The sequence below is a fragment of the Oncorhynchus mykiss genome, chromosome 27, assembly GCF_013265735.2.
Source record: "Oncorhynchus mykiss isolate Arlee chromosome 27, USDA_OmykA_1.1, whole genome shotgun sequence".
Taxonomy (NCBI): Eukaryota; Metazoa; Chordata; class Actinopteri; order Salmoniformes; family Salmonidae; genus Oncorhynchus; species Oncorhynchus mykiss.
In genome coordinates this window covers 7,802,234-7,826,168 of record NC_048591.1, presented here as the reverse complement: position 1 = coordinate 7,826,168, position 23,935 = coordinate 7,802,234, and the positions used below count along the sequence as shown (strand labels likewise).

Below are 23,935 nucleotides of genomic sequence, written 5' to 3'. Positions count from 1 at the left end.
CACCTGAAATGCAACAACAACATTAATAAGAATTAGCCTAGTCAGTCAGTAACCTAGCTAATTAACGAAACATTAAGGTAAATGTGCACATGCCTAGTCAGCCAAACAACAAGCCTATTGTCAGTAAAATCTGGAGAGGCATTTAGCAGTATTGCCAACTTTTTCAGTTGCATCAACAGGCAGGGGAATGAAGTCGTTTGACAAAAAGTGTTTCATAGTCAGTAACTAGTCAATTTAAAATATAGCTAGCAATTATATAGCTAGCTAGTTATTTTCTAGAAGCCTAGTTAGCTAGGCTAAGGTGAACCAAACGCAAAGTGATGGTGGGAATTAACTTAACTAGTTTTCCGCCCAGAAGTTTCAATCTAGCGAACTAGTTAAAAATCTCTTAAGGATCGGGGTCCCGCTAGCGGGACAACTTCCGGTGAAACTGGAGGGCGCGCACTTTAAATAAATTCTAAGAAATATTTAGGTACATATAAGTGTCTTATGTCGGCTGAAAGCTTAAATTCTTGCTAATCGAACTGCACTGTCAGATTTACAGCGAAAAACATGCCATGCGATTGTTTGAGTACGACGCCCCACATCAAAATATTTTTCCACCGGCACAGGTTTCATACATTCACATATAAAGATTAAATATTCACTTACTTTTTGAAAATCTTCCTCTGATTTGCCATCCAAAGGGTCCAAGCTATAACGTGTTTACAGATTTACTCCTCAGATACCATCAAATTTAATCAAACTATAATATTTATTTCGGAAAGAAGTGTGTTCAATAGGAAACGTAATTTCTTCATCGCGCGCCCAAACACGGATTTCTAAAACTGTTATTTCTTATTTGTATTTGAAGTTACAAGCCTGAAACCTTGAACATAGACTGCTGACACCCCGTAGAAGCCATGGGAATTGCATCCAGGGATAATTTACAATATGACCTTTCACTTGTATTTCTAAGAGGATGGTCTCTCAAAAAAAAGTTTTTTATTATTTTAACATTTCTACAAACTTCAAAGTGTTTTCTTTCCAATGGTACCAATTATATGCATATCCTGGCCTCAGGCAGTTTACTTTGGGCAAGTCATTCAGGCGGAAATTGAGAAAAAAGGGGCCTAGCCCTAAGATGTTTTAATGGCATTTTTCTCAACTTCATCAATCAGATGGATAGCTAGCAAATATATTTGTTTTTCCTTGCATCTACAGTAAAGCTGCCTGATACAGTGGGCCAGTTTATAGTAATGTAGAATGAATGATACAGCTAGCTAAATGCCATGCCAATGGCTAGCCAGAGTTCATCTGAAATGTATACTTACCGGTGAACAACAGTGCACACTTCGTCCACTGCCAGTCCTATCAACCGCTTGCTGAACATGGTTGTTTGAAGACATTTTCGCCATACATCGCTTCGTGTATGTTGCTAGTTTGTGAGCATGCGAAATCGTCCTCTTTGCCAGTCAAACATTTTATGCACAACTGTTGCAGTGGCTTAACCTGATGGGTAAGGTGTTCTGCTAGCGGAACCCCACGACAACATTCCGCTGAAAAGGCAGCGCGCGAAATTCAAAAATATTTTGGGGAAATATGTAACTTTTACAAGTCCAATACAGCAAATGAAAGATACACATCGTGTTATTCTACCCATGGAGTTCAATTTCAAAAATGATTTACAGCGAAAGCACAACATATAATTATGTTAGTTCATAGCCAAGTCAAAAAAACACAGCCATTTTTCCAGCCAAAGATAGCCATCACAAAAAGCAGAAATGTAGATACAATTAATCACTAACCTTTGATGATCTTCATCAGATGACACTCATAAGACATCATGTGTATATTTATATCCAAAAATCCCAGTTTACATTGGCGTGTTACGTGCAGTAATTTTTTGATTCCAAAACATCCATTGATTTTGCAGAAATACTCATAATAAACATTGATAAAAGAGTGCAAGTGTTATTTACAGAATTAAAGATGGACTTATCCTCTATGCAACCAATGTGTCAGATTTTTAAAAAACTTTACGAAAAAAGCATAATCTGAGAACGGTGCCATCTTGGAGTCAACATTAGTTAGAAAAAACACCATAAATATTCACTTACCTTTGATGATCTTCATCAGAAGGAACTCCCAGGAATCGCAGTTCGACAATAAATTACTGATTTGTTCCATAAAGCCCATAATTTAGCCGCTTGTAGTTAGTGTGTTCAGCCCAGTAATCCATCTTCATGAGGCGCGAGCATTTTCTCCATGACAAAAACTCAAAAAGTTATGTTACAGGTCGTAGAAACAAGTCAAATGATGTATGCAATCCATCTTTAATCATCACTAAGGTTCCAACCGGAGAATTTCATTGTCTGAAGAAAAGCATTGGAACAAGAGAGTATGCTCTCGTGACCACGCGTCATGAGACCGAGGCTCTCTGCCAGACCACTCACTAAAAGAGGTCTCATGAGCCCCTCCTTTATAGTAGAATCCTAAAACTAGGATCTAAAGACGGGGACATCCAGTGGAAGCCCTAGGAAGTGCAAGCACATTCATAAATTTCAGGGATTTAAATAGGCATTGTTTTGAAAATCGACTTCTCACTTCCTGTTTGGATTTCTTCTCAGGGTTTTGCCTGCCATATGAGTTCTGTTATACATCATACAAACAGTTTTAGAAACTTCAGAGTGTTTCCTATCCAATACTAATAATAATATGCATATATTAGCATCTGGGACAGAGTAGGAGGCAGTTCACTCTGAGCACGCTATTCATCCAAAAGTGAAAATGCTGCCCCCTATCCCAAAAGAGTTTTAAACGATGGGATGGAGTGGACACTGCTAACATTCAAAATATATGTGTTGAAAACATTCAGTAGTAGCCTGTCTACCTGGATCATAAATACAGGTAAAATTAGCATAAGGGAGGGGCTTGGCCGAGAGTTTCCTTTTGCGAGGGAAGAGACTTCGCTTCTTTCCTTCACACAACGGAAATTACAATTTTATAGCACATTCCCCCCAGAGGTTTAACAGGAAGTGATGACTTTTATTTCTGGGTAACCAAGATTATGTGCTGGCTAACTGTCTCTTCTGCCTGCTCCTCACCGCAGTGGGGGCCAACCAACATCAATAATGCATCAGACCCCTGCTTACAGGTGAAGGGAGAGCTTGGCAGGCAGGAGTGGGCACTTCCCTTTCTGCAGATATTTTATCCATGACCAGATTCCTTACCACAGACAGGCACTTTTAGTCAAACACACAACATTATGGACAGAATTCTGGCTGTGCTAAGGATCAGGAGGGTAGAGGCCTAGTTCAGAAGGGAAACGGAGAGAAGGTATAGGCTCTGCGACACACAGACTGATTGTCCCTGCCTGTGCTCCGGTGGCAGCGCTTCCCTGATGTTCTGAGGGGAATGAATAATGGGGCGTGGCACGGAGTCTCTGTGGTAACCAGGCCTGTCGGCACAATACAGCCACTTTCACACACTTAGAGAAGCTGACAGGCAGTTGTGTGTGTGTGTGTGTGTTTGTGTGTATATGCATGTGCGTTCATCCGCACGTGCATCTTTATGTGCTTGTGTAGAGATATCTGCGTAACCTTGAGAGCAGCGTCACTAACAGTATTTCAATTTTTACTATTTTATCAATCAACTTCTATTTGAATTATTGACTCATCAGTATTAAATGGATGTTTGTAACTAATTTAAAATGCAGTGGAAATGCAGCCTGATGCGTGGAGATTTAAGAAGGGATTAGTGTTTGTGTGTTGGTCCTAATCTGTCCCCAAACAGAGCTTCTCAATGACCCCGAACTGGCTAAGGAAATACCAGGGGAAAATAGCTTCAGCCCCATGAATCAAAATGTAAATCCTCAAACTGAAACTTTTTATGAAGAATCTTGTCTTTCTCTAATTGAGTTCACCTCTGGCTTGTCTATCCTCCCAACCTGGTATAATGAATCCTGTCAAGCACATTTATTTTACAAAGAGCATTACATATTTCCCATCTGAATTCCATTCTGGGGCCGCCTGACGCGTACCTGATATGAATGGGACAACACAAGAGAGTCAGAGGAATTGACTGTCACTTATCCTTAACCTTCCTTTTGTAAAAGCCCATTTGGGGAAACTGGTAGCACAGCCTTGGGAGAGTGTGTGTGTGTGTGTGTGTGTGTGTGTGTGTGTGTGTGTGTGTGTGTGTGTGTGTGTGTGTGTGTGTGTGTATATATATATATATATATATATATATATAGTGTGTGTGCACGTGCAATGATGTGTGTGTGCGTGCAATGATTCAAAGTTGCATGCACTACCACTCTCCCTACCCCCTCAGACAATGGGGGCTGGTTAGTAACCTATTCAGGTGTGTCTGAGACGACAGCTAGCTCTGATAATTGTATAAATAAATGAGCATGGTGTGTAAGCATACATACCTCACTAGCGATACGCCTTTAATTCCCACTGCTTCCCCGATACGCCATCATCCACGATGCATTTTTTTAGGTCAGTGTTTCTCCGCCTGACTGCATGCCAATCATTCAGGAAATTATACAGTGCATCCCTACAGATGGGATTATGTGGGAAGGAAATGTCGTTTTGTCATATTTTTGTGTTCATACTTATTCCTCTTGAGAAAACATGGAGGCTGATTTTAGTAAGAGCTACCACCAATATTAAATAAGTGTATGTCACAGGAAGAAAGACTGCACCTGTAGCACAAATTAATTATCACCCCTCTAAAGATTCCAGACAAAGTACAATATATACATACAATACCAGTCAAAGGTTTGAACACTTCCAACTCATTCAAGGGTTTTTCTTTATTTTTGCTGTTTTCTACATTGAAGAATAATAGTGAAAACATCAAAACTATGAAATAACACATATGGAATCATGTAGTAACCAAAAAAAGTGATTTAGATTCTTCAAAGTAGCCACCCTTTGCCTTGATGACAGCATTGCTCTTGGCATTCTCTCAACCAGCTTCACCTGGAATGCTTTCACATATGCCGAGCACTTGTTGGCTGCTTTTCCTTCACTCTGCAGCCCAACTCATCCCAAATCTCAATTGAGATTAGCCTTTACACTGCCTGAAAGTCTGTTGGGTCATTGTCCTGTAGAAATAGTCCCACTAAGTCCAAACCAGATGAGATGGCTTATCGCTGTGATAGCCATGCTGGTTGAGTGCCTTGAATTCTAAGTAAATCACAGACAGTGTCACCAGCAAAGTCCCCCCACACCATCACACGTCCTCCTCCATGCTTCACGGTGGGAACTACAAATGTGGAGATCATTCGTTCACTTACTCTGCGTCTCACAAAGACACGGCGGTTGGAAACAAAAATCTTACATTTGGACTCATCAGACCTAAGGACAGATTTCCACCGGTCTAATGTCCGTTGCTCGTGTTTCATTGCACAAACAAGTCTCTTCTTATTATTGGTGTCCTTTAGTAGTGGTTTCTTTGCAAAATTTCAACCTTGAAGGCCTGATTCACGCAGTCTCCTCTGAACAGTTGATGTTGAGATATGTCTGTTACTTGAACTCTGTGAAGCATTTATTTGGGCTGCAATTTCTGAGGCTGGTAACTCAAATTAACTTATCCTCTGCAGCAGAGGTAACTCTGGGTTTTCCTTTCCTGTGGCGGTCGTCATGAGAGGCAGTTTCATCATAGCGATTGGTGTTGTTTGCGACTGCACTTGAATAAACTTTCAAAGTCCTTGAAATTTTCCGGGTTGATTGACCTTCATGTCTTAAAGTAATGATGGCCTGTCGTTTCTCTTTGCTTATTTGAGCTGTTCTTGCCATAAGATGGACTTGGTCATGAAGCTGGTTGAGAGAATGCCAAGAGTGTGCAAAGCTGTCATCAAGGAAAAGGGTAGCAACTTTGAAGAATCTCAAATATAAAATACATTTAAGTTACTACATGATTCTATATGTGTTATTTCATAGTTGTGATGTCTTCACTGATATTCTACAATGTATAACACAGTAAAAATAAGGAAAAACCCTTGAATGAGTAGGTGTGTCCAAACTTTTGACTGGTACTCTTTGCTCTTTCATATCTCCTGTCTTAGGGGATCAAGACCTCTCTTATTATAGGCCAATGTTGTATACTGTATGTTGTTTGGAGTATGCATATGTGGTGCATTTAAATAATTATATTAGGAAATTGGTTTTTAACACCTACCAAATAAGGATTTATCAATATTAGTGATCCAACGATGCATTTTGGGATCAACAAGCTGATTGTCGTAGTTATTTACCAAGAAGCAGCATTTCATTTGCATTCCATTTCAAGCTTCATTCGTCTCATCAGGCTCTTCACTTAGAGATTTCAATCAGTCTCGGAAAAAAAAAAATAGCAGTTTCATTTCTCCGCCCTAAATTTCCCACAAAGAGAATAATTTGCTTCCCTATTCACAATCGGCACCCGGCTTCATTGTGGAGTAATTTAATTTGGGGTAACTGCCGCAATGATGTTTCATGAATCAGGAATCCGTCCCCCTGCATCTCTCCAATACCTTTTTTGTCTACTCCTTTTTGTAACTATGTTCATGTGTTTTACACCTAAAGTGTCTAATGTTTAATAGCCTATTCCAGAGCTGCCACGTCCATGATAAATCCCGCAATAAAACCAAAGCACAAAAACACCAGATAAAGGTCCTCTACACAGCCCAGATCAAGGCGACTTTGTTCAGCATTGTGCCATGAGGATTCTAAAGGCAGTCTGGATGTCATCCCTATACAGAGAGAGAGAGAGAGAGAGACGGAATGAGGCAGACTCTGGGCTTCCAGCCAAAATGACAGGCAAACGTGAGGCAAATAAGAGGACTTCAGAGCGGCTAGTCATAGAGCACCTCCTCCTCCCTGCCACACTTTAATAGGATCCAGGATTGAGATCTTCTTTTTTCCCCCTACAGACCATAACATTAACTATTAAAGGAGAGAGGAAGAGAAAGGGGGGACAGACAGAGAGAGAGAGAGTGACACACAGAGAGAGATGGAGAAAGAGAAAAAAATGGTCTTTGCTGACTCGTGGAGTAATTAGAAGACTTTTCCGTGATCCTAGTTGGATTAGGATAATTCTTCCTCAAACAGGTGCTCTCGTTTTTGTAGTCGATAGGTTGGAGGAGTTCCCGAGCCAAACGGCCACCTCGGGGGATCCGCAATTAATAAACAAATGTCTTCTAGCACTGTCTTTCACCTTTTTAATAGGAATACACTCAACCAATTTCCTGCCAATGTAAGTGTGATAGTGATTCAAACACAAGACCATTGATACTAGAACATTGACCAAGATAAATGGAAGAACGTTATATCAGCTAAAACCTATTTAAATTCCTATATTCTCCAATCCCCGGTAAGGCCTTTTGTGTTACATGTGAAAGAGGAATTCCCTTGGACTCAGACATCTGATATTAGTGTAGCCAAGACTGTCTGTAAGAGCATTAGCTTCAATGACTCTTAAAAAATTGGGGTTAAGACCAAGGCTAAGGTTGGTTGATTGTCTGAATAGAGAATGTGGATTTGAAACTTTCATAACCTTGTAGTTGACACGTCACTTCTCTAGCTGGTGCTGGTTTGGGAAAAGCCTCTAGAAGAAGATGCAAAAATAATCTGGGTGAATAAAGATTAGGAAGAGGTTGCAGTGGCAGCAATAACATTTCTGGCTGGATGTCAGGGTTACGATTATTGTTGCTTTTCCCATGTACTTCATTTTGTCAATTCACATAAGTGAATTCATGTTCTTGTATGCAATAGATCTTTTTGGAAGTGCAAACAACTCAGAGAATATGTCCTATTGAATTATGTCTGGTTTGCGCAACAGCTTCCTCTGCTAGTAGAACATGTATTTGACAAATGAAAATTATATTTACAAAATGTTAAACCTCCAGCCAGAAAAGTTAGAATATTTCTTGGTTTATATTGAATAGGGGTTCTAATGATCTCCGGCTCAAGCTGGAGGCACCTTGTGAATTTACACTGTACTGAGCAATGCACATTCTCAGTCACTGTGTCTCGGTGGAGGACATTTTGGGATGGACAGCTCAGTACTGTAGTAACAAGGTCCTAGCCTAAGTCACCCGTTCTTTCAACCCTGTCAACAATGTCTTCTCCATGTCTTCAAAAATAATGGTTAACATTAAATGATGATAATTTATTTGAACAAGTCCAGGGGAGTTTTCTTAACTTATATGAAGTGTTCTACCTCAAGCAAGGCGGCTTAATGAGATGACACTGGGCATTGTTTACCAACTCAGCTTTTAGAGCTGTTGAAGTGAATTTAAATGTCAAGACTTGTTAGCCAGATAACGATACACACGTAATGAAAATGGGAGATTTGGAAGCTTTTGGGAGTTATGCGAATGGAGACTGACATTTAATCACAGCTCAAGATGTCGCTGGCATCACATTTAATGACCGTCGTCCTCTCCTTTTTCCCTAATGATAGAGTTCCGGACATATTGCGGAAAATCCACTGCTCACTTATACTGTCAGAAATCGCATGCATGACCACACACTATCAAAGTGCCTTTCAGTGGTCTATACTACAGTGTTGCCCGACTTTGTTTTCTGTCACAACAGTCTGCATATTGTTGTCATTGCAAAGGTCGGATTCACCAGAATATTATCACGGGGAACGGTGTCTGCCAACGACTGCATAGTTTTATTGTCTCCTCGTTCATGTCTTCTTTCCTGACCTTGTCCATGATAGTGCCGCACAGCTGCAGGAATGGGTCAAGACCATTGGCATAATCTAGAGAAGTGGAGCAATCCTGAAAAATTACCTGACAAATGGAGTCCAATCGTATACAGTAGTTTCAGTTTAGTGCTGAAAGGGGTGATTTCAGAATGAAAAGGTATGGCACCAACAGGAAAATGAGATTTGTGTTGGAGCAACATACAGTACCTCCTGATGTTGATAGGCTCTACAGTGCATCTGAAGCCTACATGCACCCTATTATCTGCTAGTGTTGGCACCTATTGGGCACATGCTTTACTCCTTGGATGGACATTGACCTCAACGTGCTCTTTCTCTACAAACTCATTGGACCAGGGTTAAGATGATTGACTGTGGATGTGAGTCAAAGCTTCAGAGAATCCACAAGGGACCTTTACACTGATTACTTTCATCCATAATATATTCCATGTTACACATTTCTGGTAAATCCATTTTATGGCCCTTGAATATAGATTTTGAGGTTTGTCATTATGATTGTCCCACTAGTAAGCCCGAATGGGCTATTCCAGTTTGATCGCACCACTCATCTCAAACCAAGGGTTGTACCATAACTCTATTATAATACTGTGGAACAATTTTTTAAGATAAAAAGTATGTCTTAGCAAGTAACTATCCATATTGATTCACATAGCCCTATAGACAAGTACAGTATCTACACTACCTTTTGTTACTCAGAAATAATCATATTTTGAACATATGTCCCACCTACAGAGTATTTGTTCCTGTACATATACCGTGCCAGTCATCAATCCTAAAACATGTTCCTCTCTCTAAATCAATAGAATGATCCCGTCCACCAGTCAGGATTTCCTGGTTCGTGACCTGGTGTCAGGGCGTGAGTACGACCTGTGTGTCCTGGCGGTCTACGACGACGGCATCACCTCGTTGACGGCCACGCGGCAGGTGGGCTGTGTCCAGTTCATCACGGAGACCGAGTACAGCCAGTGCCAGGCCCTTCACAGCCAGTTCCTGGGCGGCACCATGATTATCATTATTGGTGGCATCATCGTGGCCTCCGTGCTCGTCTTCATCATCATCCTCATGATCCGCTACAAGGTCTACAGCCACCAGGGCATGGACACAGGTAAGGTGGGCACCATGGACAACATCTGTGCCCAGACCAATGGAGGACAGGCTGGGGGACAGGTGTCCCACTCTGGGTCTAAAGTTACAGAGAGCCAGGAGGAGCAACAGGCTCATGCCTTAGCTGGGGTGGGAGGGGGGCCAGGGACAGGGGGAGGAGGGGGTGTGAGTGGAGCGGCATCACCTAATGCCACCCAAAAGGACTCTAACACCATGGCGCTGGTGGTTGACTGTGAGAATGCGGTGCAGATCTCAGACATGACTGCTGAGGACCTGCTGTCGCCTAGTAAGAGGCGTCACTCCAGGACTGCCATTGAGATGAAGAGGAGAGCTTCGCTCACACCCAAAGAGGCCACCAATGTGAATGCGGGGGGAAGTAAGTACTTGAGCAATAGAGACAGATACAAATGGTTGCGAATGGGGTTAATGAGAGAGAATGGTAGTGAATGACCTTTTTTTTTTACGTTTTCAATGTGGTATTCATTTTTATTCCTTCTGTGACCTAGAGTAGGTATCGGCAGCTAGAGCTCTGCCACTGAAAAGGAGTCCATTGCCTAGCCCAACCCAGCACACCTCATTGCAGCACATGAAACGCCAATTCGGAGACATGTAATTGCCAAGAACAGTGCTATTCTACTGACACAATGGGCCACAGACAAGTATATTTTCAACAGCCTATCCAGAGTGAGAAACTTGGATACATTGTTCCAATCGGATAATTGCACTTTCTGAATGAGTGACCATGGATTTCCAGAGCCTTGGCCTTGTAAATCACTAAATCAATATGGTGAATTAAATCAGGGTCAGGGGGAGACAGGCCCTCTCTTTCAATAGCGTCAATCACTCAGTGCAGCTGCAAAATACATTTTGGTTGAAATTAAGGGACATAATGAACCAAAGTGATCAATCTAGACTGAGGATCATTTGTCAATGAAAACGGTTGAGTTTGGCTGCCCTTGAACCTACCAAAACCATTTGCAGCCAACCACGTTGTCACAGTCATTGCTGTGTAATGCACACTTTGCACTGCAATGCAGATAATGGATTCCCTAATGGTGCTGCAGTGAACAATCACTCTATACATTTACATTCACCAGTAGAATCATATGCGACACACAACCAGTAAGTGCAAGGCTACCATGAGATCGGAGTCACTTTGCCCGGATCCCATATCAGATCTGTGCCAAAAACCTGTGTAGCTCCCGTGTGGGACAAAACGGTGCCAATTTGGTACAGATGACACCGGGCCATGAATCACATTCCCACGGCCATGTCCGCAGGCTCCCGAGTGCTGTGTCCCTGAGACGAAGGCTGAGGGATGCACTGCGCCGTGTCCAGCCTGGCTGTCACTAACTCTACCCGCCTCATCTCTCACCTCTATTTGTCTCTTCCACCAGACACGCCGGCGCCCGCGGCTGCCGACGACGACAAGAGGGCTCACAGAGACTGGAGCGACTTTAAAATTTGATGACTCCTTCTGCTTCTCGGTGAGAAGCAGCCATCAACCTCCAAGAGTAATGGTGCCCTTCTTTCCCTGTTCCTTCTTTCCCTGTTCCTCTCCATTAATCTACTTGAGAGAAGAAGATAAGAGAGGGGGGGGGGGTCTTTAGTGTAAGACAGATGAATAGATACAAACTGAGACAGAGAGATGGCTGTGTGAGAGAGAAAATATCACTTAGTCAGAGCTAACATATTACTAGCCACGTTACTGCCAGAGACCTCCCTCAGGAGTCTGTTCCCACACATATGCCATATTCAGCGAGACTAATTGCAGAGGACACACCCTTAGCACTCAGTGCTGCACTTTGATAGCAGCAGACATCCAAACAACATAATGCAAAAACATGAATTACAATTACTTACATTTTCATCCTACACCAATACACTGCAGCAGCAATACAAAACCGATCATAGCACAGTGGCAATTACAAACAAACACACAATCTGATCCACCAACCAGTTAAAATCATCATTATAAAGTCAAATTACCATTCAAACAATTGCACATGTTTTCATGATCAGTTGTGATTAATGTCGTGCATTCAACTCGATCAGTAACCATTGCTCATGTTTATGTTTTTCAGAATATTCCAGGGTTCCAGGAAACAAGGAGATTAGATGATAAATCAGGAACATTTTTAGGACTTCTGTCGGACTTCCTCCTTGCGACCCCGGAGTTCACACTGTATCCATGGACCCTTCCATGAAAACACACCTAGATGGATTTAATAAGGACTCAATTCACCATCATAATCTATTGGAGTGGAACTAGACGGGCCAAAGGCCTCGCCGGTGGCTTTTGAAACGTATTGCCTTGTATCCCTTTGTGGCTGACTGTCTGTGTATCCGCTGTCATTACCACAGCACTACTACTGTTCCTGGACCAGGACTTGCCAATACCTGGACCTGTTCATGTACCTGGATCTATTCCTGGACCTGCTCATACTGTACCTTACTTGACCTGACTGTCTTCAGCCTCAGGATGGGGACCCAGCCTAAGGTGAGTGTACACAGGATCATGTACTCTATGTGGGTTGACCAAGAAACACTCCCTGGTCGGGTCAATAGGTCAGAAAACCCCCCCAGGACTTACTCATGATTTAACCAAGTTGACCATATATTTCAATCAAGCCAGCCACCGATACAGTGGCTTGCGAAAGTATTCACCCCCTTTGGCATTTTTCCTATTTTGTTGCCTTACAACCTGAAATTAAAATTGATTTTCTTGGAGGTTTGTATCATTTGATTACACAACATGCCTACCACTTTGAAAATGCATAATATATTTTAATGTGAAACAAACAAGAAATAAGACAAAAAAATGATAACTTGCATAACTATTCACCCCCCCCCCCCCCCCCCATCTAGCCACTGGGATTTTGCCCCTTCTTCAAGGCAGAACTGCTCCAGCTCCTTCAAGTTGGATGGGTTCCGCTGGTGTACAGCAATCTTTAAGTCATACCATAGATTCTCAATTGGATTGAGTTCTGGGCTTTGACTAGGCCCTTCCAAGACGTTTAAATATATTCCCCTTAAACCACTCAAGTGTTGCTTTAGCAGTATACTTAGGGCCATTGTCCTGCTGGAAGGTGAACCTCCATCCCAGTCTCAAATCTCTGGAAGACTGAAACAGGTTTCCCTCAAGAATATTAGTGTATTTAGTGACATCCATCATTCCTTCAATTCTGACCAGTTTCCCAGTGCCTGCCGATGAACAACATCCCCATAGCATGATGCTGCCCTCACCATGCTTCACTGTGGGGATGGTGTTCTCGGGGTGATGGGAGGTGTTGTGGGTTTGCGCCAGACATAGCATTTTCCTTGATGGCCAAAAAGCACAATTTTAGTCTCATCTGACCAGAGTACCTTCTTCCATATTTTGGGGTAGTTTCCCACATGCCTTTTGGTGAACACCAAATATGTTTGCTTTTTTTCTGGCCACTCTCCCGTAAAGCCCAGCTCTGTGGAGTGTATGGCTTAAAGTGGTCCTCTGGACAGATACTCAAATCTCTTCTGTGGAGCTTTGCAGCTCCTTCAGGGTTATCTTTGGTCTCTTTGTTGCCTCTCTGATTAATGCCCTTCTTGCCTGGTCCCTGGGTTTTGGTGGGTGGACCTCTCTTGGCAGGTTTGTTGTCGTGCCATATTCTTTCCATTGTTTGATAATGGATTTAATGGTGCTCTGTGGAATGTTCAAAGTTTTGGATATTTTTTTAATAACCTAACCCTGATCTGTACTTCTCCACAACTGTTTGGAGAGCTCCTTGGTCTTCATGGTGCCGCTTGCTTGGTGGTGCCCCTAGCTTAGTGGTGTTGCAGACTCTAGGGCCTTTGAGATCATGTGACAGACCATGTGACACTTAGATTGCACACAGGTGGACTTTTTTTAAACTAATTATGTGACTCCTGAAGGTAATTGGTTGCACCAGATCTTGTTTAGGGGCTTCATAGCAAAGGGGGTGAATACATATGCACCACCACTTTTCCATTCTTTTTTTTTTTAATAATTTTTTGAAACAAGTAATTTTTTTAATTTTGTGTATGTCCATTACGTGAAATCCAAATAAAAATCCATTTAAATTACAGGTTGTAACGCAACAAAATAGGAAAAACGCCAAGGGGGATGAATACTTTTGTAAGTCACCGTAGCTCTGAGATGAAGGAGAGTGATGAAAAATGAAACTCAAATCAGAAAGCTAATTTAGGGTTGTGTGTGAGAGTGTGTTCTGTGTTGTATTTAGCCAACCATGTTAGAAGATCCAGACAGTTCCAGTCTGATTAACTTGTGGTTACAGACAGGAGTATAAAGTGAGTATGTTTGAGTATAAAGTGGTTATTCTGGAGGAGGAAAACCACTCCAACCCAATCTTTCTCCCAGAGACATCTCATGTTTGCCTCCCATCTCCCCCCGTCTCCTCCCTGCCCCTTCCACTGGTTCCTCTGGCTTAACTAAGAACCTGGCTAAACGGACGGGAGATAATTATGGGTAGACAGGCAATTAAGGAGTCAAATTTTGTAAGCGATCAGCGCAATTAGGTCCTGAACACACTGATGGAGGAACACAGTGGGAGAGGATCCTAGACGCATCACTACATCTGTCTGGAGCTAATCCTACTTTCTCTTTCAACTCTTTTTAAAAATGTATTCATTTATTAGGCTGGCCATTGGCGACAGCTAGTTTTACTGGGGTCCGACACATAACTAAACAGACAAAATACTTTACAATTGACGTACGTGTGCGTGTGCATCTATCAGTTACACATACATGTCAGTACATACATACAACAAGTAGGTTACATGGGGAAGAGGCGTAGTGCCATGAGGTGTTGCTTCATTTGTTTTTTGAAACCAGGTTTGCCGTTCACTTGCGCTATATAAGATGTAAAAGAGTTCTATGCACTCATGGCTCTGTATAATGCTGTACGTTTCCTTGAATTTGTTCTGAACCTGGGGCTTGTGAAAATGCCCCTGGTGGCATGTTTGGACACACCTACTCATTCAAGGGTTTTTCAGCATATGTGTGAACTCCTTCAAGAATGTTGGAAAAGCATTCCAGGAGACGACCTCATGAAGCTGGTGGAGAGAATGCAAAGCTGTCATCAAGGCAAAGGGTGGCTACTTTGAAGAATCTCAAATATATTTTGATTTGTTTAACACTTATTTGGTTACTACATGATTTAATGTGTTATTTCATAGTTTTGATGTCTTCACTATTATTCTTCAATGTAGAAAATAGTCAAAATAAGGAAAAACCCTTGAATGAGTAGGTGTGTCCAACATTTTGACTGGAACTGTATATACATATCTACCTCAATTGCATTTACCCCTGCACTTCGACTTGGAACTGGTAACTTTTGACTGGTACTATACAGTCATGGCCAAAATATTCATTTTAACAAAGTCTGCTGCCTCAGTTTGTATGATGGCAATTTGCATATGCTCCAGAATGTTATGAAGAGTGATCAGATGAATTGCAATTAATTGCAAATTCCCTCTTTGCCATGCACATGAACTGAATCCCCAAAAAACATTTCCACTGCATTTCAGCCCTGCCACAAAAGGACCAGCTGACATCATGTCAGTGATTCTCTCGTTAACACAGGTGTGAGTGTTGACGAGGACAAGGCTGAAGATCACTCTGTCATGCTGATTGAGTTCGAATAACAGACTGGACGCTTCAAAAGGAGGGTGGCGTTGGAATCATTGTTCTTCCTCTGTCAGCCATGGTTACCTGCAAGGAAACACGTGCCGTCATCATTGCTTTGCACAAAAAGGGCTTCACAGGCAAGGATATTGCTGCCAGTAAGATTGCACCTAAATCAACCATTTATCGGACCATCAAGAACTTCAAGGAGAGCGGTTCAATTGTTGTGAAGAAGGCTTCAGGGCACCCAAGAAAGCCCATCAAGCGCCAGTACCGTCTCCTAAAGTTGATTCAGCTGCGGGATCGGGGCACCACCAGTACAGAGCTTGCTCAGGAATAGCAGCAGGCAGGTGTGAGTGCATCTGCACGTACAGTGAGGCGAAGACTTTTGGAGGATGGCCTGGTGTCAAGGGCAGCAAAGAAGCCACTTCTCTCCAGGAAAAACATCAGGGACAGACTGATATTCTGCAAAAGGTACAGGGATTGGACTGCTGAGGACTGGGGTAAAGCCATTTTCTCTGATGAATCCCCTTTCCGAATGTTTCGGGCATCCGGAAAAAAGCTTGTCCGGAGAAGACATGGTGAGCGCTACCATCAGTCCTGTGTCATGCAACCAGTAAAGCACCCTGAGACCATTCATGTGTGGGGTTGCTTCTCAGCCAAGGGAGTGGGCTCACTCACAATTTTGCCTAAGAACACAGCCATGAATAAAGAATGGTACCAACACATCCTCCGAGAGCAACTTCTCCCAACCATCCAGGAACAGTTTGGGGATGAACAATGCCTTTTCCAGCATGATGGAGCACCTTGCCATAAGGGAACTCGGGGAACAAAACATTGATATTTTGGGCCCATGGCCAGGAAACTCCCCAGACCTTAATCCCATTGAGAACGTCAATGCTCAAGAGGCGGGTGGACAAACAAAAACCCACAAATGCTGACAAATTCCAAGCATTGATTATGCAAGAATGGGCTGCCATCAGTCAGGATGTGGCCCATAAGTTAATTGACAGCATGCCAGGGCGGATTGCAGAGGTCTTGAAAAAAATAAGGGTCAACACTGCAAATATTGACTCGTTGCATCAACTTCATGTAATTGTCAAGAAAAGCCTTTGACACGTATGAAATGTTTGTAATTATACTTCAGTATTCCATAGTAACATCTGACAAAAATATGTAAAGACACTGAAGCAGCAAACTGTTTGTGTAATTCTCAAAACTTTTGGCCATGACCATATTTTTTCTCAACAACCCACAATAACGTTACAAAATTCAAACTTGTAATTATTTTCTTTCATTATTAGTACAACGGCTCACTGATAGTTGTTGGCATTTCCTGTCTAAATTTGCCCACTTTGACAATAAAGTAATCATTCAAATAATTGGCAACATCAAATGGTTTTGTGATGAATAAGCCATCTGATTCAATTAACGTTTTTAGCCTTTCTGCCCCCCCCCCCCCCAAAAAAAAAGAGGCACTTCCTGATTGGATTTTCCTCATGTTTTCACCTGCAATATCAGTTCTGTTATACTCAGACAATATTTTTACAATTTTGGAAACTTTAGAGTGTTTTCTATCCTGATCTGTCAATTATATGCATATTCTAACATCTGATCCTGAGAAATAGGCCGTTTACTTTGGGAACGTTATTTTTCCAAACATAAAAATAGTGCCCCCTAGCTTCAAGAGGTTAAAAGATCCTTCACCTGTGATAGAAAGACACCGCTGTCCTCAACAGCACTCCTGCCAGCTTTGGTCTTTGTCATGGTAGCAACGTAGGTTATGCTGTTGCTCCTCGCAGTTCCAGAAGGGCAGGTTGCAGGTAAGATTGAAAACAACAACTAACAGCAGCGATCTAGACAGCCACAAGCCCGGCTTTTCCGTAGCATGTTTAGTAAACAAACCAGTAGAGTTCCATGCTGAGCGCGGCTATGGCTGTGTTCATTAGGGTAAATGTTGTGCTTTTTGTGTTTGGCTGTGCTGACTTGAAACATTTTGTTTACTTAAGTTAATAAATATGTTTCTTGAAGGACATGCATGTGGTTGGTCATTTCCGGGACGCCTTACGAGGTCATACTTAATTATTCTCACATCAAAGATAGGACAGTGCTTTCTAGAGATTTATCCAGTCATCTTGTCATAGCTTAGGTCTATGTTGTCTTAGATCACTACAGTGGTCATAGTATACCATTGTACAGCCAAACACAGATGAATCCCATTAACGTTTGATCCCACAACTCATTTGAAGTTGATTTCTTACCCTCGCTCACCATGTGTTCAGACAGGCCTGTGTCTATGTGATGGCACTTCTACAATTTGTACAACAAGGTGATTACACAGTGATCTGGCCCTATCGTGTGATGGAGAGGAGGGATGTTGCAGTGAAAGGGCCTCTGCTATTACATATCGGCTTTCTGAAACAAAGCAAGGGAGGTATGCATAATTGATAATAGCAGCTAGTTCTTGCCACAGATGTTAACCTTGCCATCAATTCCCCTGTGAAGTCTTTCTTTTACCTGCTAACATCTGAGAGCATAGAAGCGTGTCGAGAAGGGAGGGAAAATGAGCAGGACAGTTCTGGAGCATCGCTGTATGTCCTAACAAATAGTTTCATCATACTCTCACTCTGATGGCTTTAGCCTTTGATAGTTGAGAGTAAACTCACCCGTACTATATTTTATCAGCAAACTAATGTTGTGCCTGTCTGATTAATAAAATGTCGAGTGGCGGGTGGACAGGTGCTTTTGTTTTCTATTCTTTGTTGGATATTAATGTGGAGAGGGTTGAGGTGTAGTGATATCAGGGGACCCCATTGTTCTTAGCCCTCACCGTTCCCCGAGTGGACAGGGACAAATGGAAAGGCTCAGCCGGCCGTCAGCGCCAAGGCCTGGGCCATGAAATCACTATTGATCAATCCATATCTCACCATCAAGCAGGAGTTTGAGAAATTGGACTGGTTTAAGGTTAGACTTGAAAGAGATGAGGCCGAAGATGGATGTGTGTTCAAAGAGCCTGGTATTGTAAATATTCTGTCTCACAAAATAACATGAGGATTGGAAAACAGAACCACTGTAAAAGGATCGTAACCGTGCTGCTGGTGTAATTTCATAGTTAGTGTTTGCAAGGGAGTGTTTGCAAGGGAGATGTGGAGACAATCTGTAGGATACGTGTGCGGGCTGTGTGTGTTTTCCAACATACGTGTGTGCGCGTGTGTGTGTGTGTGTGTGCGCATACCTGTGTGTTTGCTTTTTGTGAGAACACCATCCTACAAAACAAAGACCACACAAACAAAAAGCAGATGATGCGCTACATATCACAACCACTGCCAAATGTAATTAATTACTGCTGTACCAAGAGGCCGGCAAATGTCAGCAGAGGAATTTATTTTGCTAATTTTGCAGCTTTCTTTATTGCCATTGCTGTGTGTTTGCTTTGATCGAGGCCGTAGTTTCTGCCTTCTTTGTGTGTGAGGCACTGGGCCTCGGGACGCACTGCAGCTCAATTTAAACTCAGCACTAATTCCAAACAATGGCAAAGGCATTGATTCTGTTTCTTTTTGTCACACAGCCCGTCTGCGGCCAGAAAAATATGTTTGTATACCGAGTGGCAATTCCATTCTTGTCTCTTCGCGTTTGTATTGAGCGAGAACAGAATTGAGTTAGGGGTTTTTCTGCCTCTCCTTAAAGTTGTATTTTCTAGCTACGTGTTCTATGATCCTTATTGCTCTGGAGACAACAACAAAAAATGATCACAACAATCAAAATTCCTCACGGATTGACATCACAACTAGATTGCTATCAACCATTTTGCTAAAATAGGCCTTGGAGAAATCAATGACATGTTGTATGGCTTGATGGCGCCCATCTTCCAATCCTCCCACACTTAGCATTATGTTTTGTCAAGTTTCCAGCCTCGTTTCTCTGGCAATTAGAGTATAGCTATGTGGCAAGTCATTGCTCCATGCTGATGACGCAGCGATGAGCATGTTACCCAATGTATCAGCAGCGGCATGGCGCCTGATGATCACAGGTCCCTGGCATCAATAAACAGGTTGTTTTGAGTGAGATCACAGAGGTCTCCCCACTAATGGAAGTCAAGAACAGCGGGCTAAATGGTCTGTGCTGAACTGTCTGAAAGCTCAACCATGGCATCACTATGCAGACATTATGCAAACAAGTTGTTTGTTGGGAGACAGAATGATGTTCGACTCAGATATCATGGGGCAGAAGTGAGGCGTCAGGGGACATTAGGTTGTAGGCTCTATTTGTTTTCATTTTGTCACTTTATCATGTTCTTCTGAGCAGGGCAAATGTAGAGGAGGCTACTGAGATTCACAATACCAGAGTTATGGTTTTATTAAACAGACTTTGCCGGTTCTGATGACTAAGGCATACCTAAAAACCAAGGGCAAAATACTGTTGATGTTATCACTCGCCCTCTACGCAGACAATGTGAAACAGCAATAACAACATCCCATGTAAAAAGGTGAGATGATGAAAGTTGGTATGGAGAATAAATTACGGTCTCCCCCTGAACAGTTTATGGGTTGGCCGGCAGAGAATCGCAGTGGATGCCGTTCGGTGAGAGATTTGTGTGGCAGACACACTGAGGTGATTCATATCAGACGATGATTGGGCGATTGCCCCGGGGGCGGTATTCACTCCAGAGTTCAGCCGGTCCCAATTGATTTCTGCTGCTCAGGCCACATTTAATTGCATAATCAATACGTGCTGATGAGAAACAAAGTGTGATGATGGGAATCATAATCAGGGTTGCAAAATAAGAGTCGGACAATGTGTATCGCACTGACCCCTCCGTGGAATACACGTTCTCAGGACAGGAGAGCCGCCATGCCATGACCCCGGGACAGCAATGCTGGTCCAATATCCTTTCTCCTGGATGGTGAAGAAGATCATATTTGTAGCTCAATAGTGCATGCTCAGCACAATGAACCATGCTTTGTTTGTAAATAGCTGTATATGAAGCTATTTCAAATACAATCGCTGTCAATAGCGTTTCTGGAGATAGTGTGTCATGCAACACCATGAATGATTTGGAGCAAGTAAGCTACGGTATGATGCTATAATTCAAGGTACAAATAGGTCTCCTGTGCTCAGTTTGATACGTCGACTTAAAAAGTGGTTAAGGAATTACTGGAATATATTTCTGCACTTTTGCTGAATCCAAGCGCTTCATACTATGTGGTTGTGCTTTAAGAGAGACTCTCCTGCTGTGCCAACAAGAGAGTAGTACAGATAGGCAGGTTTTGCTTTGTGTAGACGCTAGCTGAATTTATCAATGCTCCCACGCTGGGAGGGAGAGGCAGAGAACGCCCATGGTCACTAAGGTCCTGGAGCGGATTACATCACACTTAAAGCCATACATTTTTCACAGGATAAAACCCGCTATAGACTAGTCCTGAACGTGAATGTAGAATGTAGTTTGTTCAAGTCATGTGTTACAGTACACTTTGCGATGAAGGAGTAATGGCCCCTATGTTTTGAATGGACAATCTATTTCTGCCTTGTGAAGTCAGCGTAAAGTGCCTGAAAACACTTTCATGCAGTTGTGTTTTTTTGACATAAACATCATGCTAGTACATTCAGCCAACTGAGAAGCAAAAAAACATACCCTCTCAACTCCTTCACTTTATAGGCCTCAGTCCACTCCAGGGCTTTCAGCGTCAAACATGTTAGCCTGACACAAGGGATCAGCATTTCCAAAATGGCATCCATCATTGTAGCTATTGCTCTTGCACCTCTTCCGCCTCTTCTCCTCTCCAATACAAACCACCTGCAGTGCCAGCTAGTCAGCTATATCCAGGTGCCATACGTGTCCACCAGAGAGCCTATATCCAGCACCATTTTTTAAAGTGCCTAGTTCCATATGTAGATGTAAGCCGAAGTATTATATTTTAAAATGTCTGCCAGGCTTGTGTTCAGCTCACCACCTGCCATGCATCCAGAGCCATGATATTCCCAACCCGCGGGAGGCTTAGTCAGACTACCGTGAGGGCTGGGCTTGTCTGAGCTGACCGGCTTAGCTCCTATCACTCTTCTGTGGACAGTGCGTGAGACATTGAGGATGAGTCTAAGGCCGAGGAGTCCCAAATGTAATCTTGCACTATTCTGGAAAAGCATCTGTTCACTTCAATGGCACTGGGTTGTTGTTTTATAATCCTGTTTCGTTTCATGGCCACGTAGGCAGGCCCGCCACGGTTTGGCCAGTGCTGTTAGGGAAGCTGCCAGTCATTTACATTTGTATCAAACAGCAGTAGAGCACAACACGGATCCAAACAGAGGGCATTGTCCAAGCACGGTGGTCGTATGGCTGCCAGTGTTTGTGAAGCTTCCTGTGTTTGTATTAGACACACAGGTTATTCAACTGATGTTCTTTGGTCTATTGTCATCATGGAAATGTTTGAATGTTCTCGGTTTCATTAAATAAAGCCTTAGTATGGCAGGGATTCAATGACTCGAACACTGGTCAAGGAGAAACAGTGTCATCACCATACTTCAGGGGCTACAATGTTGGCTGATCTTCATGAAGCCCTTTCAATGATCAACCTGGATTAAGTGGACTTGTATGTGTGGTCAATCGTAAACTAATGAAAGGGCAAAATAGTACATATTCCTCACTGATTTCGCTGTCTCTCTCTTCTCTCTGCAGGTATGGGCCGAGTTTACCCCATCTGGACTCCGAGGACAGAAGGATATAAAGGAGGAAGAACTAACAGGGACTAAGCAAACTGAACCGCATGTCTGTGCATCACCACCACCTCTTCGCCACCATGGTCTTCATCACCCTGTGTTGCGTTTTTTTTTTCTTCTCACCTTTGAGCCGAACCCAGTGAGAACGGAATCAAAACAGGCAGACTCAGACAAAAAGCTTAGAGCTGGGGACTCACCTTCTTCTGTGTTCTCCGTCACTTTTTAGTTGGCTTTATCTTTTGTATCTGTACATAACGCAATTCCAAATCTTATAGTTTTGTACATGTAATTTTTATGGTGTGTGAAATTTTTCTAATAAAATAAAAAAGTGGATTAATTCCCTAGAGACTAACAGGCCTGTTTGTGGCTGATGATTTAGCATCTGTTACACCTGCTTCTCTCCTCTTGTATTCCCCCTATACAAACCTAGTACTGTACACCCACACCCTATCCCCGCCTTGCCTATCTCTGCTTCATGGCACCGCAAAGCCAATAACATGTGTTACCTGATGGTTGTAGCACAATGGCAATCAATCCAGATTACTTTAGAGGGAGAAAGGGATCCCAGAGGTAAAAAAATAAATTAGGTTTGAATCATCCCATAGCATCCAGCCCTTTATATATATTACCCCACCAGTTCTACAGCCTTCTCCATATAGACACATTCAGCATCAGGGTTAGCCTCTCTCCCCCACCTAGTAGGCTATAAATTCTGCCAACTCAATTCCACTGACTTCTTTTTATGTTTTTCCCCCTGACCCTCAAAGCCGACATGAATTTAAACACTGCAATTTGCACAGAATCTCTTGTGGTGGTTTTCACCATCTGGTGCAGTGAATCTGATCCAGGTCAGGCATTTAACCAACAGAATGCTTTGCGTGAGTTGGATATCTTATTGAAAGTGCTAAAGCCTGCCTTTCGTGGCTGTTTATAGCTATCCTAAAGTCCTCCTTAAGGCTTGCTGGGTGATGTGTGCCATGAGAGTAATGACTGTCTGCCATTGTGCTAAATCATCATTTTTGCTGTTATTACATACATCACAAAATGGAGTAATCATCACTATTTCCTCATGGCAAGAGATCGAATGATTTCACTGTCATTAATACAGGGGAACATCGAGGTGCAGAGAGAGGGGGTTGCCCAGAAGAAATGAAATGTTAATATCAGTCACTCTGGGAGTTAAAGTGAGTTTGAAAATGTCTCCCCTTTATATGCCCTAAACCAGACAGTACTGGTTTCTAGTCGACGGAATGAGAGACAGAAGTGATGGTAAAAGGCCATGTCTAATGGATTTCTTGAGGAATTCATTTTGTGGCTTGATAACAGTACTTTTGTAATGTTCACTTCTGCAAATGTGTGGCCAATGGTCATAGAGGAAATCTGCACTCATCAGCTAACTGGAGACGTCTGTCTGTGAAACGGTAAATTCCCATTCTTGAAAGTGATGTTACACTCGAAGTCGGAAGTTTACATACACTTAGGTTGGAGTCATTAAAACTCGTTTTTTAAACACTCACCAAATGTCATGTTAACAAACTATAGTTTTGACCAGTCTGTTAAGATATCTACTTTGTGCATGACACAAGTCATTTTTCCAACAATTGCTTCCAGACAGATTATTTCACTTATAATTCACTGTATCACAATTCCAGTTTACATACACTAAGATGACTGTGCCTTTAAACAGCTTTGAAAATTGCAGAAAATTATGTAATGTCTTAAGAAGCTTCTGATAGGCCAAATGACATAATTTGAGTAAATTGGAGGTGTACC

The 23,935-nt window shown here is 42.5% G+C and overlaps 1 protein-coding gene across 6 annotated transcripts in view; it reads left to right on the top strand.

Annotated features, from left to right (window-relative positions):
* The window catches only part of LOC110507449 (leucine-rich repeat and fibronectin type III domain-containing protein 1-like protein), a 100,985-nt gene extending 78,471 nt beyond the window's left edge, over positions 1-22,514 (top strand). Inside the window, exons 4-7 of one of the 6 annotated variants that reach the window (XM_036965060.1) lie at positions 9,510-9,811; positions 11,208-11,330; positions 11,895-12,310; positions 22,122-22,514. In XM_036965060.1, coding sequence (XP_036820955.1) covers positions 9,510-9,811; positions 11,208-11,278 — 373 coding nt within the window. In that variant the 3' untranslated portion in view covers positions 11,279-11,330; positions 11,895-12,310; positions 22,122-22,514. Of the gene's footprint in view, positions 1-9,509; positions 10,187-11,207; positions 11,331-11,894; positions 12,311-22,121 lie in introns of all 6 variants that reach the window. The other 5 variants (XM_036965059.1, XM_036965058.1, XM_021587453.2 and 2 more) reach the window with 5 other exon arrangements.
* Positions 22,515-23,935: the final 1,421 nt, after the last annotated feature.